This window comes from Rhinolophus sinicus, chromosome 18 (assembly GCF_057876585.1).
Source record: "Rhinolophus sinicus isolate RSI-liver-muscle chromosome 18, RSI-T2T, whole genome shotgun sequence".
Taxonomy (NCBI): Eukaryota; Metazoa; Chordata; class Mammalia; order Chiroptera; family Rhinolophidae; genus Rhinolophus; species Rhinolophus sinicus.
In genome coordinates this window covers 70589962-70609176 of record NC_142518.1, presented here as the reverse complement: position 1 = coordinate 70609176, position 19215 = coordinate 70589962, and the positions used below count along the sequence as shown (strand labels likewise).

General features: G+C 37.0%; 1 protein-coding gene across 1 annotated transcript in view; it reads right to left on the bottom strand.

The window, feature by feature from the left end:
* Positions 1-19215, bottom strand: part of IL1RAPL2 (interleukin 1 receptor accessory protein like 2) — a 1393053-nt gene that overhangs the window by 629451 nt on the left and 744387 nt on the right. The window contains exon 4 of the mRNA XM_074323975.2: positions 6417-6603. Within this exon, the coding sequence (XP_074180076.2) occupies positions 6417-6603 (187 nt within the window). The remainder of the gene's footprint in view (positions 1-6416; positions 6604-19215) is intronic.

The following is a 19215-nucleotide window of genomic DNA, read 5'->3' as shown; positions in this document are numbered from 1 at the left end:
TGGGTAGATACCCAGGAGAGGGATTGCTGGGTCATATGGTAATTCTATTCTTAGTTTTTTTAGGAACCTCCACAAGGCCTTCCATGGCTGTTGCGCCAATCTGTATTCCCACCAACAGTGTATGAGGGTTTCACTAGGACCGTTTTTGTGCATACCTTACTCATGCCAAGATTTTCAGTGAAGATTTTCCTAACTGTTTCTCTATCGATGTTTACTTGATCTGCTATGCTTCTCACAGTCAGCTAAAGATTTTGACGCACAATTCGAATAACTTTTGCTATGTTTTCATCACTTCTGTTTTTTCCTGGTTGCCCTGACCTCTCTTCATCAGTGACACATTCTCTCTCCTCAGAAAAATGTTTAATTCATTTGTACACTGCTGTTTTCTTCATGGCATTTCCCCCATAAACTTGGACTAACATGTCCCTGATTTCGCTTCCTCTCTTGCCAAGTTTAACAAGAAATTTAATGTTTGTTCATTGCTCTAATTCAAACTCAGACAGTCTTGCAATGGCACACAAAAATATGCAACAACAATAATGAACACCACTCAGCAAGACACTGCCAGATGTCGACATGAACACAGCTGTGAGACACTAATATATCAGGGTTATGAAACCTTACTGAACTGTTTGTACAATGCTGGCAACGTAAGTGCAAGGTGGCAAGTTTGTGAATTTAATTGTCACACCTTGTATATATGTGTATGTAAAAATAATATAGAGAGAATGCATTGGCATAGAGGAAAGTGTGAAATGATATAACAAACAGGTAACATTAGTTACCTTAGATGGTTATAATGGAGTAGAAGAGCAGGGTACAACTGACTTTATACACGTTTACATCGATTTGTGAAAATGATCACATTTTATAAAAGATATATAGATACATAGATAGATATTCACTTCTTTTGGCTGGTGTCCAAGCTTTTTGTAAAATTAAGTAAATGTCAAAAGACAAAGATAAATGGGTTTCATTAGACTTAAGCAAATCACTTAACCTCTTTGGGCTTTGGTTTCCTCATATATAAGAGAAATGAGTTGGGCTAGATGCACTCTAGGGTCCCTATGGTATTGAAATTCCTTTTACTTAGTTCCAGTTTGATATTGAGGAAAATCTCTCTTTCTAGTTCATTTGAGTTACTTTGGACACTTAGAGTTATTAATGAGTCCTTTTAGGAACTGTTTCTGAAATAACAAGTTTGAAAGAGCATTCTATTTACATCAATAATTTCAGTACATTAAGTGCATAAAATACATTTAGCAGAGCAGAGTGGAGTTATAAGAATAATATGTACTAGAAGTCAAGAGTTCAGGACTTGAACCTCTAATTGGCCATGTGTTAGCAAAGTGACCCTCTGTAAGCTATTTAAGATTCCTGATCTATGAAAACATGATGATGACAGCCATCAATAAGTAGCCTCACCTCCTGCTGATACTGATGAGGCTCAAATAGAGGAGATACAGCATCCTTCCACACAACCCTTGCATTTGGAGAACAACCAGGATTGGCTTACTCAGCCAGGTTTAAATAACTACAGAGGGTGCTGAAAAAATGTGTACACATTTTAAGAAAGAAAAAATCTGTATTAAAATTAAGCTTATGGTAACCACTTTGTGCACCACTTGTAATTGCAGAAGTCAAACGTGACTTGTATTCTTTTGTTATCGGTATATATTCAGTATTACAATTTTAATAGTTTTTTTTTTTTCTTTCTGAAAATGTGGATACATTTTTTGGCACCCTCTGTATATGTTACATTTTATGGAAAAGTAGACCACAGCTTCCACGCCAGTGTGCCACAGCACCCTGGGGTGTTAAGGAATAGTTACTAGTGAATAGTCACAGTGATCTGTGCCTCAGCCTTAAATCAGTCACATGGGATCTGGAGCAGCCTGAGCCCTCAGGGAAGTTCATCCAGTCACCTCACTGTGGCATATTACCATTTTCTAGGTGTGCTATAACATGAGAAGATTTGTGAAACATTGCTGTTGGCTATTTTATACTGTGGAAATATTAATTGATCTTATTTAATTTTGAAATTTTCCTTTGCAAAGCATTTGTGTCTATGGTTAAAAACAGAATTATTATTATCTCTACTGCCCTTTACTCCATACAAATGCTGTTGATTTCAAGTAAGAGCTGTTCCTTAGATGTTTAAATTGATATAGCTCCTTCCTGGAGTGTTGAGGAGAAGCTGTGTACTTATCTATACCCCCCACCTTGAGAACAGGGAAATGTGTTTATTTTGTTCACTTCACTATCCCCAGTTCCTAGCATGGTGCCCACCACATAGTAGGTACCCAATAAATACGTTGAAAGAATGAAGAGTTTTACAAATGAATGAATGAATTTGCACTGAACCACCCCTATGGTATGGCTCCGATCCATACCATTTATAACCAATGGCAAACATCTGAAATTGAGATTCTTGTGCAACAAAAAAGAAGATTCAAACTGGTAGCCTTGACCTCATTAACATCAGGCTTTTAGCAACCGACATAACTAATCACATAGATGAGTGTTTCACCCCAAGGAATGTATTAGTATTTTCATTGTTGATATCCTATTAAAGTTAGAGGATTCTTTTGTTTAGAAATGGGGTAAAAGGACTCTACAGTCCTGTGACAACTGTGTTCTCAGTGAATAATGAGGTTGTTCTAGTGTCCTTAGTTCAATTAAAAAAAAGTATCTTTAGCTCTCATTTCAAAAGTGCTTCTAAAATCATTAACATTATTGTATGTTCTGTTCTAATGTCTAAGCCTCATTTATACAGTGTCAGGAGGAAGTGCTAAGAGTGTAGCCTCTCTCCTCACTTCCTTTTGTCAACTGATAGAGTTCAAATAAAGGAGATAAAGGCCCCATACACATATCTCGTATTTTCCAAGGAAATCAGGATAATCTTAATGATCTTTCTGAACATGCTCCAGTGCCACCTGATTTGCTTCTACCTTGCTATCCAGCTGTGGTTACATGCAGGCATGTAAAGATAGTCCTGACAGGCCAACCATAGCATATGTCAGACAGTCTAGGAAACCATAACATAACAGAACATGAGAGGGATACAAAATAATTAGAGAGTAAGTAAAAAGTAGAAATGGATAGAAAAGAAACCAGTTTCCATAGTATTACCTGTATCTGAAAAGATGACTGGGATAAAAGTCGTGCAACACACATGCTTTTCACTATGAAAACACTGTATAATACATTGTGATATTATAAAACCCTGTGATGATAATACATGGTACATTTCCAACTTTGGATGGGTACCAGAGTGAACTGTGAACAAGTATGTCCTCTCCTTTACATTCTTGTAGCCAGAGCAAAAGCACTGCATGTTCACCCTTGTACGGTATGCACAACTCCAAAGCAAGCAGGGTAGGTTACCGAAATATTGACTAAAAAAGAGAAACATTTCCTCAATACATAAATACATTTTTTTTTCAAAGATTTACTCGAAATCTTGTGTGAGAAGCAGGGTTAACAATGTATCTGGGAGCTTCAGGGACTCTTTAAATTTGGGTTCTGGTTTTTCATCCTGATTCATTGGTATAGTGTAATGGCTAAGAGGATGGGCCCAGTAGCCAAACTGCAAGTCACAAACTGCTGTGTGATTTTTTAAAGTCACTTAATTTCTCTGAGTCTCCAGTCACCTCTTCTATAAAATGGAGATAATAATAATACGTACCTCACATGGTACTTCTAGAGATTGAGTTAATCCAACTAAAGCACTTAAAACAGAGCCTGTTTTATGGTCTGACAATTAAGACCCCATCCTAGAAAAAGTGCTACATACCTCATTGCTGAATATCACTATGGTCACCTTCAAAGTACTCCCCTTGGGAAGCTATGCACCAATGCCAGCGCCTAGTCCACCCTTCAGAGCAATTTTGGAACTCTTTTTCTGGAATGGCCATCAGAGCTTTCGTCTTATTACCCTTGATGTCCTGAATGTCATCAAAATGTCTTCCTTTCCATATTTCGTTTATCTTCAGGTAAAGAAAGAAGTCATTGGGGGCCAGATCAGGTGAGTAGGGAGGGTGTTCCAATACAGTTATTTGTTTACTGGCTAAAACTCCCTCACAGACAGTGCCGTGGGAGCTGGTGCATTGTAGTGATGCAAGAGCCATGAATTTTGGGCAAAATGTTCAGGTCGTCTTTTTCATGCAGTCTTTTCAACACTTCCAAATGGTAAACTGGGTTAACTAATTTGTCCAGTTGGTACAAATTCATAATGAATAATCCCTCTGATATCAAAAAAGGTTAGCAACAATGTCGCAATGAGTTCGCAAACTTAATTGTCAGACCTCATATAGTAAATACTCAACAAATGTCAGCTATTATCATGATTATTATTTATCAATTGTAAAATGTTGTAAAAATATTAAATGGTATTATCCAGGCATCACTACTGGTCAGTCTATTTCTCAGAAAGACTGATGGTCAGCACTGCCCAGTAAATAAATTGCTTTGGCATTCAATGACGATAGTGATGTCTACAGATGTGAAGGAGGGGGAATAAATAATTTGGCAGAAGGATAAGAAGATGAGATAGTAGAATGAATATTGTAAGAAAAGGCTGGTGACCTGGATTTTACTTCTAGCTACTAAACTTTGAGCTTCGTAACCTCCCTTCTTCAACTATAAAATCGAAAGAAAACCATCTTCCTCTGTCTTTTGGTGGGCTCCTCTGAACCAGGACTGCATCTTAGAAAATTGCCTGTGATCAAGGCTGGGTTTAGTCCCAGGCCTATTTCAGGAGAAGGTAGTAAGAAAATGGACTCTGGAGTCACACTGCCTTAAATACAAAACCGGTCTTTGTTAGCTGAGTAACTTTGGAACAGTTTCCACATACCTCTAGGCCTCGTTTTTTTTCTCTCTATTAAGTTAGGATAATAGTGCCCACCACACAGAGTTGCACGGAAACTTAAATGAAATAATGCAGTGACTAAGCTTAGCCCAGTGAATGGCATGTAGCAAATGCTTAACAAATACTAACAAGGCTGATGGTGGTATGAAGAATCCCACAAAAATATGAATATTCTGTATTTGTGCATAACAAACATCATGTCCCTTTTTATCTGTCAAAATATTATCTTCTTTAAGAAAAAAAAGGGAGGAGGACAGTTCACATAGAGACTCAAAGTCTTAGTTCAGGACATGCTCTTGGCGTCTACTGGTGAATTATCCAGGTATGAAGATGGAGAGCCTTCCAAATGTAAAAACACACGGCAGCTGTACAAATTAGGGTATAGGCTTCCCTGGGAACTGAGGTTCTGTCAGATTCTATAGAACCAACTTGTTCTACCTTTTATGTGTATTTGTTTTCAACAATGTGGACAGCACCTGTGCAGAAAACCTCCTTGGTCATCTCTGGCCAACACATTTAAAACTCTATTACGTGTCAACCACTGTGGCTCAGAGCTGGCAGAGGCTACTCAGTCTTGTCATAGGACCCCAGGACCCCAGGATAGCAGCTAGAACATCATAGCTGGAAGGTTGTATGGTTATTTCTCTGCTTCCTCCCCTAGACCTATTCTGTGTCCTAATCTATGCCCAGGAAAGTTGAAGACTATTGAGTCTATCTCCTGGTTTTTCCCTCTGACTTCTGTTTGAGTTCACTTGGGAGAGAGGGGGCAGTACTAGAGGGAAATTGGAAGGCAAGAGTTAAGAGGGGGAAGGGTGTTTATCCTTCCTATCCCCATATGTACTGCCACAGTTCATGTGTTCCACTAAGGCAACATCTCTTGACAGGTCTGCACCACTCTTGCCAGGTTCCAGTGACACTGCTCCTCCCCCTTGTCACTGCAGGCCCAGAAGTGGTAGTGATTTACAGATTCCTCCTTTGTTGGTTGCCTGAGCCCTAACCCCACCTCTGTAAATAGTTCCTTCAACTCTCTTCTGTTCACCCTTTGAGTGTGGTGTATTTCTAGCTAAACACGTCATTTCTGGTGTTGACACATCCTGCACTGGGCCCATTTCTCTCCTCTGCATTGACTGCAGTGGCCCTTCCAGTATATACCACAACAGTTGTTATTCTTTGTAAGTAGTATTACTTGTAATGCTGAGCCTTTGCTCCTCACAGTAAATATTTCTATGTTCTTAAAATACTTTCTTAAATCTTCACTGTTCTTCCCATTTGCTCTCATGAGCTGAGGTGAAGGGAGATTTTACTCATTTTTAGCAGGTGGAGAAGGTGGGATTGCTTCTGACACCTGCTGATGGAAGTGCATGGAAAACAGTGATGTAAAGGAGTCATAGCTCTGAATTATGTAGCTGTGAATCTGGTGATTCTTATCAGTGAAATATCTAATACCAAAAACTAGAAATAAAACGTCCCTCTTTTCCTACCCCCAAAACAGCTATTGACTTAAGGTAAAAAAAGAAAAAATGCATTTAACACCATGCTGAGTTACCTTGTACCACACAACATCAGGCTCCTGATCGGACTTTTTAAAGTCATCCACGTCTGGGCAGGAGATCTCTTTTCTTTTAGTGACTTCAGATTTTTCTAAATAGCGGATCCTGCTATTGTAGCACAGGCCTGATTCATTCTCTGCAACAGTCAAGGACATTGACACCTTCATGCAATATGTTGAGTTTCTGTAGAAACAGAAAAATAGCAAAATGACTTTATTTGGGTATTTACAATTTGTTTGTACTCTATATATTTCAAGAGTATTGACTTTTCCATTTAGGACCTTGCCTAGAAATCAGAAACAACATCAAAACACAGAACAGTTTTCTACCTCAACTGACAGAATATATGAAACAAAATGCTAATGTGGACATCTTTGACCACGAGGTAGCTATATAGAGCAGTTGTACCTATCTTCTCAACTGTAAGATGCTCAGGCTTTTGTCCCAGTGATAAATATTTGTGTATTAAAAATCTGATAGTGAAGACTTGTTAGAAGGTCTACAACTAGAGATATAGCCATTTGCTCTCTGCCCCTATGGCCAGTCCATTACTAGGATTTCCAAAGGTTGTTTAATTTTGCCATTGGTTTCTAAGCCAACATTTCCTTTTATAAGATATACACAATGGGATTTATAGATGATGTAATACAGAATTGTGCACCTGAAATCTATGTAATTTTACTAACAATTGTCACCCCAATAAATTTAATAAAATAAAATTAAAAAAAAAAAAGATATACACCAAAAACCAGATCAACATACAAACTATATCTGTTAGCTTACACAGCTTTTTAAGGTATTTGCCAAGATATGTCAGGGATCAATTTCTGGGTTCCTATAAAGACCAAATCCTAGTAGAGAGTGGTCACTCTGTACTAAGTCACCAATACTAGCATTATAAAGAGTTTCAAAATTGAATTTTACCACAAGGCCACTTTACAAATTGGCCATTAATTGGCTAACTCATTTTATAAGGGTATTTATGGAATATAATACTGTCTTCACTTCCCTATGCATACCCCATGACCTTTCCCTACCCACTCTACCTGGACTCCAGAAGATAGCAACCACACAAAAGAAAAAAGGAAAGTGCAAGGGAGATATCAGAAGCAACCTGGTCAGACTTAGAAGGTCAACTGTAAATCTCTTGGTAGGACATTTCAGAACCATATCTGTTCTAAACATCATCAGATAGATGCTGTTAAAAATGCAAAGTGCCAAGTGTTCTTCAAAACCAAGTGTTTTTATAGTCAAGTGATAACAATCCTGACAGAAGGGATTAGCATGCTAATCAATAATTTTAGGATCACCTCAAAGCACTGTTAGTATTCAAGCTAACAACAGAAATTGAAATTGCACAATATGCAAGCTATCCTACAAAACACAGGAGTACAGATTGCCAGTACCCATTGGGTGTATAAACTAAGTTAATCAAAATGGCTGCTACTTGGATTTCTAGTACAGTTAATTACTGGCAAATATTGCTGACTTTGCCCAGGCCTATGTCATCTGATAAGGATGCTATCACAGTACTCCCATTCTGACATTCAGATGAAATCCCATTATACAATGTAAATTGTGAGCTATTGCTTTTCTTTCTTCCTCAAGGTAGGTTTCTAGAACCCAAAAGGCAGAAGACATGCCTACTGGGGATGAAATGTCAGAACATTTCATTCTCTTGTTAGATGTTTGACAGCCTCTTTAAAAGCCATCAAACTAAATGCACCAGAATCAGAATGTTTTTGTTGTTTTTTCGTTTGTTTGTTTGGTTGGTTTTGTTTTCTTTTACATCTCAGCCAAGAAGGTAAAGTTTGGTTCGATCAATTTGGCTCTTCTTGAGTCTGTTTTCAATACTTCAGTGATAAACATTTTCATGTTTTCTTCCTTCCTTTACAGTCCTCCATGATCTGGCCTATCATAATACTCTGCCTTTCACTCATTAGGGTGCAGTCACAACGGCATTTCCTCTGTTCCTCGAATCACTAAGCCTATTGAAGCCATGTACTTTTATATTTGCTCTTCTCTCTGCTCTTCTATCGTTTGTTTATTTGGTAAGTGTAAGCCAAGAATTTGTTGCTCCTTTTCATCACTCTATCCCTGGGATCTAAATGAATAAATAGTTGGTACTCAAACTCAGTAAATGTTAGTTGATTAAATAAGTGGGCATCAAAAGGTATGTATTCAACAGACATGTCCTTTCTGCTCCACTTTTGCCTCATCCCCATATGGTACTAGCACCCACCCCCATTCTACAGATTCAGGTATATGGCTTGTCAAATATCACATTCCCTGTTTAAATATGACTCAGAATAATTTTGCAGGTATTCTTGTACCACAAGGGTAAGGATTAGCCACACTTTGTATATCAGCATGCTAGTAAAGAAGAGAATATACTGGCTACATCTCAGAGACAAACAAGACTAGGGTAGATATGGGGGATTGAATTACAATAAATATTCAGTTTTTAAAAGATGTTGAACACAGAACAAACAGAATCATCTCTGCTGGGTATGCAGTATTCTGAACAGTTCTTAATGTTACAGAAGTTGGTCATATCTGCTCCATGGTGTTCATCCATATACGTGAAAAAGACTTATTTGTGAAACATCTTTCCATTATTATATTATAACCCCAGTGAAAGAGAGCTGTTGACCAGCAGTCTCAACAATAGAAGTAGATAGAATGTGCAGTGCCCTGAAAGACGTTTTACTGTCCCAACTATATTTAACCCTGGGGCGGGGTAGCCTAAATAAGGGATTGCAATAATGTAGTGGTTTCTTAACAAAGCACCATGTTTGAGCTAAGATCCTCTAGGTTCAACTTGCTCTGTGTACTTGGGCAAATTATGTAACATCTCTCAGTCTCAGTTTCCTCAGCTGAAAAATAGGAATAAGATGTCCTTTATGGTGGTTCCATTGGAGGTTGGGGGAAGGACTTGCTTTTGTTACACAACCATGAGCAAAAATATGTTTACTGTTTTCAGTTGGAATGATTACAATACCTGACATTTCCAGGCTGTTCTAACTATAAAAATAATGTATGTAAAACACATAATACAGCATCTAATACACAGTAGATATTTAATAAATTGTACTTTGAACTGTTATTCCTGTTAAGATTACTTGCTATACATGTTTTTAGCAAACAATAATTATAACTTATATGTGATATATAGTAATGATGAACAATAATTTGTATAATCAAAACAATACACTGCCAGCAATGAGTTAAGATATGCCACAGAGTTAGGAGAGCTATTGATAGGAATGTGTCTGGAAGAAGTCAGTTGGGCAACAGGCCTAGTACCAGAGGGCCATGAAGGTGTGAAGGGATCAAAAATGTATACTGACCCAGGCACATAAATAAAGAGAAAGCAATTAAGGTAGGAAAGAACTTGCAGGTAGTATGAGTACTAGCTGCTAGGCAAACACCAGAACCTTGGAGGTCAACTTGTCAGCAAGAGTTTCACTAAGCCTTCTGGGGGCTCTTAGATAAACAATTTCTGTAATAAACCCCAGTACTCTAGGCAAGGTTTCCAGGCACAAAAGAAAAGAGATAATCCTATGTGTTTCCTCCCCAACCACTGCAAACTGTAAGCTATGTAATCCATGGCATTAGCACTTTCATTAACATGGGATGAGAATGAGAGCAGAGAACCCATCCTGGGTGTGTCTGATGGATTGAAGGAGGAAAAATGATAGGTTTCAGTCTTCTCCAACGTATACCCACAAACATGCTTCGGCCAGAGCTCTGCATGAATTCACTATTGTTCTGGTCTCCCACATGTGAAAGGCTGCTGACAAATTGCTTGCTAACCCATGAACAAGCCCTAGTATGAAGTCCATGATGACAATCAAGGTCTCTGGAGTCAGAGACAAGGCCTGGTATGAGTTTTGCTGTCTCTGTCACTGACCTGGGGAAGGTGTGATCAAGGCTGCCTGTCTGAGACTCAGGTTGGTTTTTCTTAGGTATGTATTCCAGCCCTGACACAGTTCCCACTAACAATCTTGCATTATTTAGAATGTATTTTGAAAAATGCCTCCAGGCCAGTTCTATTTTAAATGTTTTCTGCAATTGAGACCTAAAAATGTTACATGTCTTCCATTAGGTACATTACAGTTGTGTAAGTTGGAGGAAGCTGACTGATGAGTGTGTAGAATGGGGATTGTACTTTTTTGTGTCTTCCCATCACATCCTGAGGACAAGGCGCACATTTAAGATTAATATGAGGAAAGAGCCTTGCAGTGACATTGCAGTAATGCCTTATACATTTGCATGTATTTGTAATATTTCAAGTACTTCCACATTTCTTATTTTATTTAATTCCTCTAATAATCAAGGAAAACGTACAGGGTAAGTATCACTGACATTTTGCACAGGAGTGAAACATAGACACAGAACTTAGTGAAGCCCATATAGCTGATCAGTGGATGGGAACCAAGGTTTCACCTATAAGTCCCTGGGTAATCTCAGAACCTGATGCTAAAATGGGTTAACAGCCAAACTAACTCTTGTTTATCCATATCAACTTGAAGAAGCTCATAGAAATAAATATCGATGTGTAAGAATAACATTTAAAGAATGATGTTGTTAACGTGCACAGCACAGAAGAATTTACAAATTTATGAATAAACCACACGTCCTATTCCAAAAATTTACTGTACTTTAAGTCATAAATTATACTTTTTTCCCCCAGAAGTATCTCTAAGGTAAAATGCTGACCAATCATAGGTTCCCTAAAGGGAAAAACAAGACCCAGGATTTAAAATGTACGTGAAAAATATATATGGCCCTTTCTAATTTCCATTCATGAAACAAGCTTATACTATAAAAATCTAGTTTTATTTCAGAATTTAGTTTATGTGAATTCGTTGTATCATTATAACTAATCTGTTGAAAAATAAATAAATTAGTGATCATTTTCCCATCTAAAACAGAAGTCCAGATAAAATGCCTGAGGATATAGTTGAAGCTTCTAAATGGTTGTTTTAATTGTCTTATCCTTACTTCCAAATACTTTCCTTGCAAATTCCAGAACCACCTAATGATCAGTAAACAAACAAATTTTGCTTTCTGACATTTTTGAAATGTGAATTGACTGCTATGCCTGACTATCAATTAATCAATCTACAATCCTTAGATGAAATTGTACTCCTCAAAACATAAGAATTATGAACTGATATTATAGCAAAATCAGGGAAGGGAAACAGATGACTAAACAAACAGGATCTCAGGTCCTTTGATGAATTCCATTTCTTGAGAATCATTACAAAAATAATAAAACTGTATTGAAAAATATATTTGATTTTGTTGGAAATGAGACTTTCAGGCAAGTGCAGAAATAAGTATATAAACTACAAATATGCATTGTTAATGTTTTTAAAGACCAGGAAGAGAAAGAAAAAAGAGAGGACACAAATTAGTAACATCAGAAATGCAAGAAGGGAGATTACTACAGAGCACAAAGATATTTAAAAGATAATAAAGAAAAACTATGAACAATTCTACAGCCACAAATTTGATAACCTAGGTGAAATGCACCAATTCCTAGAAAGGTACAATCTGCCAAAACCCTCACAAGAAGAAAGAGACAATATGAATAGACCTATAGCCATTAAAAAATTGAATCAATAATTTATAATGCTTCCAAAACAGAGAGCACCAGGGCCAGATGGATTCACTCGTAGATTCTATCAAATATTTAAGAAAGAAATTATATCAATTCTCTACAATGTCTTTCAGAAGACACAGCTGAGGGAATACTTCCTAATGCATACTATGAGGCCAACATTTTCCTAATACCAAAAACAAAGATATTACAAAAAAAAAAAACACACAAGAAAAGAAAAAAAAAAATAGAGACCAATATCTCTTATGAATATAGATGTGAAATCCTCCGAAAATGGTAGCAAATCTAATACCATGGTGTATAAAAAGAATTACATATAGGTGACATCAGAAACATGGCAGCACAAGGGGTGCTCCTTGATATCTCCCCTTGAAATTATAACTAATTGAACAGCTATAATTCAACAAAGGATTCCCTATGCAACACACAAACATGTCTGAGAGATCTGCACATTGAAACATCTGAAGGTGGGTGAATTGGCACAAACAGGGGAAGAGGGAAGGGAGAAGTGCAGAAACGGGGCCCACACCACACAGCCCAGAGCTCACCACAGTCCTGGGAGATGAAAGAATTGAGACCGCAGGTGCACTTTCTGTGGCCCCAGCAATTCTGCCTTAGGGATCAGGACATACTACCATGAGTCCCCGAAAGTAGGACCTAGCCGGATAATCAGCTCTAGAGCGTCTTTTGGAGCAAAAATTAATATAAGACCTGGTCTTATTTTACTGTAATACAAGACCGGGTCTTATATAACATAATATAATGTAAGACTGGGCCTCACTAATTTTTGCTCCAAAAGACACATTAGAGTTGATTGTCTGGCAAGGTCTTATTTTCAGGGAAAAATGTTATGGCTGAACCCAGTGATTGGGGCAGAGACCGTGGGGCAAAGACTGAATACACAAATGTGACAACTGTGGTCTAAGAGCCGTCAACACCAGGAATAAAACAAAGACACTGGAGCCTGGTAGCCTCCTACCAACCTCCCAGAGCTTGCTTCCCCCACACCCTACCAGTGTTAGCAATGTGCCCCAGGGGAAAAAAATGGTAGAAGAGTCAGATTAAAGAGCAGAATATCTACATCTCTGAGAACTAGAGAGACAGTACCTGAGCAGCAGGCACACAGTGCAGATAATTCCAGGGACAACGGAGAAGGTATAGGGGTGAGACAGCTCTGGTCTGGCGGTGGACATTACTTAGAATAGAGCAAAGCCACAAACACACTAGCTGACTCTCCCATTCCACCGTGCCCCAATCTTTCAAGGCTGATCACCGCAGCAGTCATCTGGGGATGCTGAGGAGCACAGCCCTACATGTGGCTGCAGGGGCATCACTGGGATTTAAGAGACTCAGAAACTTATTACCCACCACATCCTCTCATGGGGGTGGTACCCTGAAACTGAGGTGACCTGGTGAGAGAGAAGCCCAACTCCCCAGGAAATCTACCACCACACAAGCAGTTGCAACAGCAGAAAAGAAAATGAAACACTCCAACACTATGTACTGTAAATCAAAAGAAAGACCTCTTCATATCAACTTGCTGCAGAATTCACACCTGTAGATGCCCAGGAAGAGAAACAGTCAATTAATTGCCATGAATAACCATGGTAACAAGGCAACTCAGGAAGAAAATGAAAACTCTGCAGAAAATAAACTTAAAGACATGGAAATATGTGACTCAAATGACAGAAAATTCAAGATTGCAGTCCTAAAAAAGCACAAGATGCAAGAAAACTCCAACAGGCAGTCTAATGAACTCAGAAATAAAATCAACAAACAAAATGAATATTTTATCAAAGAGATTGAAATTTTAAAAAAGAACAAAGTAAAAGTTCTGAAGCTGAAGAACTCAATAAAAGAGATGCAGAATGAAACAGCAACCTCAGGAAATAGAGCTGACCAGATGGAGGAAAGAATCAATGACATTGAAGATAGAAATCTGGAAATGTCACAGATGAAAGAAGAGAGAGACTTGAGAGTTAAAAGAAATGAAAGAAATCTACAAGGACTTTCTGACTCCATCAGAAAGAGCAATAGAAGAATAATGAGCATACCAGAAGGAGAAGAAAGAGAGAAGGGAACAGAGAATATATTCAAACAAATTGTTGATGACAACTTCCCAAACTTGTGGACAGAACTGGACCCTCGAATCCAAGAAGCAAATAGAATACCTCAATCCCAATAGGCCTTCTCCAAGGCACACTGTATTGAAATTGTCAAAAATGAATGACAAAGGAAGAATCATCAAGGTTCCAAGGGAAAAGAAGATGGTAACATACAAAAGAAAGCCCATTAGATTATCATCAGATTTTTCAGCAGAAACTCTACAAGTCATGAGGGAGTAGATTAAAATATTCAGACAATTGAAAGAGAGAAATTATGAGCCAAGAATAATATATCCAGCAAAGATATCCTTTACATATGAAGGAGGAATAAAGACCGTTCCAGACAAACAGAAGCTGAGGGAATTTTCTAACACACAATCTGCACTAGAAGAAATACTGAAGGAGGTTATTCAACCAGCATAAATAGGGATAATTTGTGAACAACAAAACCATAAAAGGGGGAGAGTATAGGTCTGAACCAGCATAAGGGAATGGAGAAAGTAAGCACACTGAAGAAAACGCAACACTCTAAATATGAAATTTTCTTTTACATAAACTTAATGGTAACCACTCAAAAAAATTCAAAACTGAAATTCATAACATAATAAAAGAAGAAACAGAGCGAAAAATCATAGAAGACCACCACACTGAAATAATAGACAGCAACAAAAAGGCAAAGAAACAATGGAGACATAGTCCTACCAGAAAACCAAAGAAAGAATAATAGGAAATCCTCATATATCAATAATCACACTAAATGTAAATGGACAGAACTCACCAATAAAAAGGCACAGTGTAGCAGATTGGGTCAAAAAAACTAAAGCGAACCGTATGTTGCCTCCAAGAGACACATCTCAGCTACAAGGATAAATATAGACTCAAAGGGATAGGGTAGAATTTGGCACTCCAAGAAATTGGTATCCAGAGAAAAGCAGGTGTTACCATACTGATATCAGATGAAACAGACTTTAGCATAAAAAAGGTAACAAGAGACAAAGATGGACATTTCATAATGATAAAGGGGACTATACAACAAGAAGAAATAACAGTCATCAATATTTATGCCCCCAATCAGGGAGCACTGAAATATACCAAGGAACTGCTAACAGAACTAAAAGGAAAAATTTACCAAAACAAAATTATAGTAGGGGACCTAAACACATCTTTGACGACAATGGGTAGATCATGTAAATACAAAATAGAAAAAGAAATATCAGCCCTAAATGACACTTAAGATGAAATGAACATAACTGACATTGAGCGAGTACTTCATCCTAGAGCATCAGACTATACATTCTTTTCTAATATACGTGGAACATTCTCAAGGATAGACCATATTTTGGGACATAAAACCAGCCTCAGCAAATGTAAGAAGATTTTAATCTATCAAGCATATTCTCTGATCACAAAGCATTGAAATTGGATATCAACTGCAAAAAGAAAGCAGGAAAAACCACAAATATGTGGAGATTAAACAACATACTTTTAAAGAATGACTGGGTTAAAGAAGAAATAAGAGGAGACATCAAAAGATAGATAGAAATAAATAAGAAATAAAATGCATCCTAACAAAATATTTGGGATGCAGCAAAAGCAGTTTTAAGAGGGAAATTTATGTCATTACGGGCCTATCTCAAAAGAAGTACATCCCAGATAAATAACATCACGTAACATCTTGAAGAACTAGAAAAAGAAAAACAAAAGAAACCCAAATTCAGCAGAAGGAAGGAAATAATAAAAATCAGAGTAGAACTAAATGAAATAGAGAACAAAAAGACAATAAAAAATTAATGTGACAAAGAGCTGGTTCTTTGAAAAGATGAATAAAATTGACAAACCCTTGACTAGACTTACTAAGGTAAAAAGAGAAAAAGACAGGAATAAACAAAATCAGAAATGAAAGAGGGGAAGTTATGATGGATGCCACAGAAATACAAAGTATTATCCAGAATACTATGAAGGACTATATGCCACCAAATTCAATAACTTAGAATAAATGAACAAGTTCTTAGAAAAATATAGCCTTCCTAGGTTGAATCACGAAGAATTACAAAATATAAATACACTGATCACTAATAAGAAAATTGAATCAGTCATCTAAGACCTTCCCAAAAGCAAAAGTCCTGGACCAGATGGCTTCACTAGTGAATTCTACCAAACATTCAAAGAGGATCTAATACCTGTCCTACTCAAACTCTTCCAAAATTTGAAGAAGAGACAATACTCCCTAATTCATTTTATGAGGCCACCAATACCCTGATACCAAAACCTGGTAAGGATAACACACAAAACAAGAAAATTACAGAAAAATATGTCTGATATTTACAGATGTAAAAATCCTAAACAAACTTCTAGCAAATCGAATGCAACAATGCATGAAAAGATTATACATCATGACCAACTGGGGTTGATACTAGGGGCAGAAAGATGGATCAACATACGCAAATTGATCAAAATGATACACCACATAAACAAAAGAAAGGACAAAAATCACATGATTATATCAATAGATGCAGAAAAAGCATTTGAAATGCTACAACTTCAATTTCAGATTAAAACACTTAATGAAATGGGTATTGAGGAAAATATCTAAACATAAAAAGGGTATGTATGACAAACCCTCAGCAAATATCAAAATTAACAGTGAAAAACTGAAGCCCTTTGCTCTACATTCAGGAACATGACAGGGCTGTCCCCTATCACCTCTGCTTTTCAACATACTGTTGGAAGTCCTAGCCAGAGCAATCAGGCAAGAGGAAGAAATAAAAAGCATCCAAACTGGGAATGAAGAAGTTAAATTGTTACTTTTTTTCAAATGACATGACGCTATATAGAGAAAATCCTAAAGACTCTACCACAAAGTTATTAGAAAAAATGAAACAAATACAGTAAACTTGCCAGCTACAAAATCAACGTACAAAATTCCATTGCATTCCTATATACTAACAATAAAATCTCAGAGAAAGAAATTTAAAAAACAATTCATTTTGCCATTGCAACAAAAAGAATAAAATACCTAGGAATAAACTTAACCAGGGATGTGAAATACTGAAAACTACAAGATATTTTTAAAAGAAATTGAAGAAGACACAAAGAAATGGAAAGACATTCTCTCTTCACTGATTGGAAGAATGAATATAGTTAAAATGGCCATATTATCCAAAGCAATATACAGATTTAGTGCAATCCCTACCAAAATCTCAATGGCATTTTTTAAAGATATAGGGAAAAAATGATCAGATTTTTAAGTATCAATAAAGGCCCCCAATAGCCAAAGCAATCCTAAGGAAAAATAACAATGCTGGAGGTACCACAATTCCTGACTTCAGCTTGTACTACAGGGCTACAATAATCAAAACAGTATGGTATTGGCAGAAAAACAGACACATAGACCGATGGAAGAGAATTCAGAACCCAGAAAAAATCCACATAAATATGGACAGGTAATTTTTGACAAAGAAACCAAAAACACAATGGAGAAAAGAGAGCCTCTTCAATAAATCGTGCTTGGAGAATTGGATAGCCACGTGCAAAAGAATGAAACTAGACTGCTATCTGTCACCATGTACCAAAATTAACTCAAAATGGATCAAAGACCTAAACACAAGCCCTGAAATAATAAACTGCACAGAAAAAAAACATAGGTACTTATGGACCTTGGGTTCAAAGAGTATTTTATGAATTAAACTCCAAAGGCAAGGGAAGTACAAAGTGAAATAAATGAATGGGACTATATAAACTAAAAAACCTGCATAGCAAAACAAACCATCGACAAAATGAACAGGCAAACAACCAAATGAGATATTTTTGCTAACAAAGCCTCCGATAAGGGGCTAATATCCAAAATACATAAAGAAATTATACAACTCAACAAACAAAAAATAAACAATGCAATTAAGAAATGGGCAGAGGACCTGAAGAGACATTTCTCCAAAGAGGACATACAAATGACTAATGGATATATGAAAAAATGTTCAACATCACTAGTCATCAGAGAAATGGAAATAACAACCACAATGAGATATCACCTCACCCCAGTCAGAATGGCTATCATCAACAAGACAAATAGTAACAAGTGTTGGAGAGGCTGTGGAGAAAAAGGAACCCTCATCCACTGTTGGTGGGAATGCACACTGGTGCAACCATTATGGAAGGCAGTGTGGAGGTTACTCAACAAAACTACAAATGGAATTACCATATGACCCAACAAACCCTCCCCTGGGTATATACCCAAAAAAAATCTGAAAGCATTTATCCATAAAGACATATGTGCTCGAACGTTCATTGCAGCTTCATATTCTGCGGGCAAGACATAGAAACAACCAAAGTATCCTTTGGTAGATGACTGGATAAAGAAGTAGTGATATATATATATATATATACAACGGATTACTCTTCTGCCATAAGAAATGGTGAAATAATACCATTCACGACAAAATGGATGGATCTTGAGATTCTAATGCTAAGTGAAATAAGTCAGACAGAAAAAGTCGAGAACCATATGACTGCACTCTTATGTAGGATATAAAACTGAAAACAACAAATGAACAAGACAAACAAATGAAGAAACAGAAACTCATAGACACAGACAATAGTTTAGTGGTTACCAGAGGGTAAGGAGGGTGGGGAGTGGGATATAAGGGTAAGGGGGATCAAATATATGGTGATGGAAGGAGAACTGACTCTGGGTGGTGAACACACAATGGGATTTATAGATGATGTAATACAGAATTGTACAACTGAAATCTATGTGACTTTACTATCAATTGTCACCCCAATAAACTTTCATTTTTAAAAAATGTGGAGAAAATAATAAATATAATAAACTTAGAAATATACTTAGACTTTTATAATAAACAAGGGATTAATATCTTTTGTATAAAAAAAAATGACAAACCCTTGGCTAGACTCACTAAGGAAAAAAGAGAAAAGATACAAATAAACAAAATCAGAAATGAAAGAGGAGAAGTTATGTCAGATACCACAAAAATTCCAAAGATCATAGAAGAATGCTATCAAAAACCATATGCCATAAAATTCAATACCTAGAAGAAATGCACA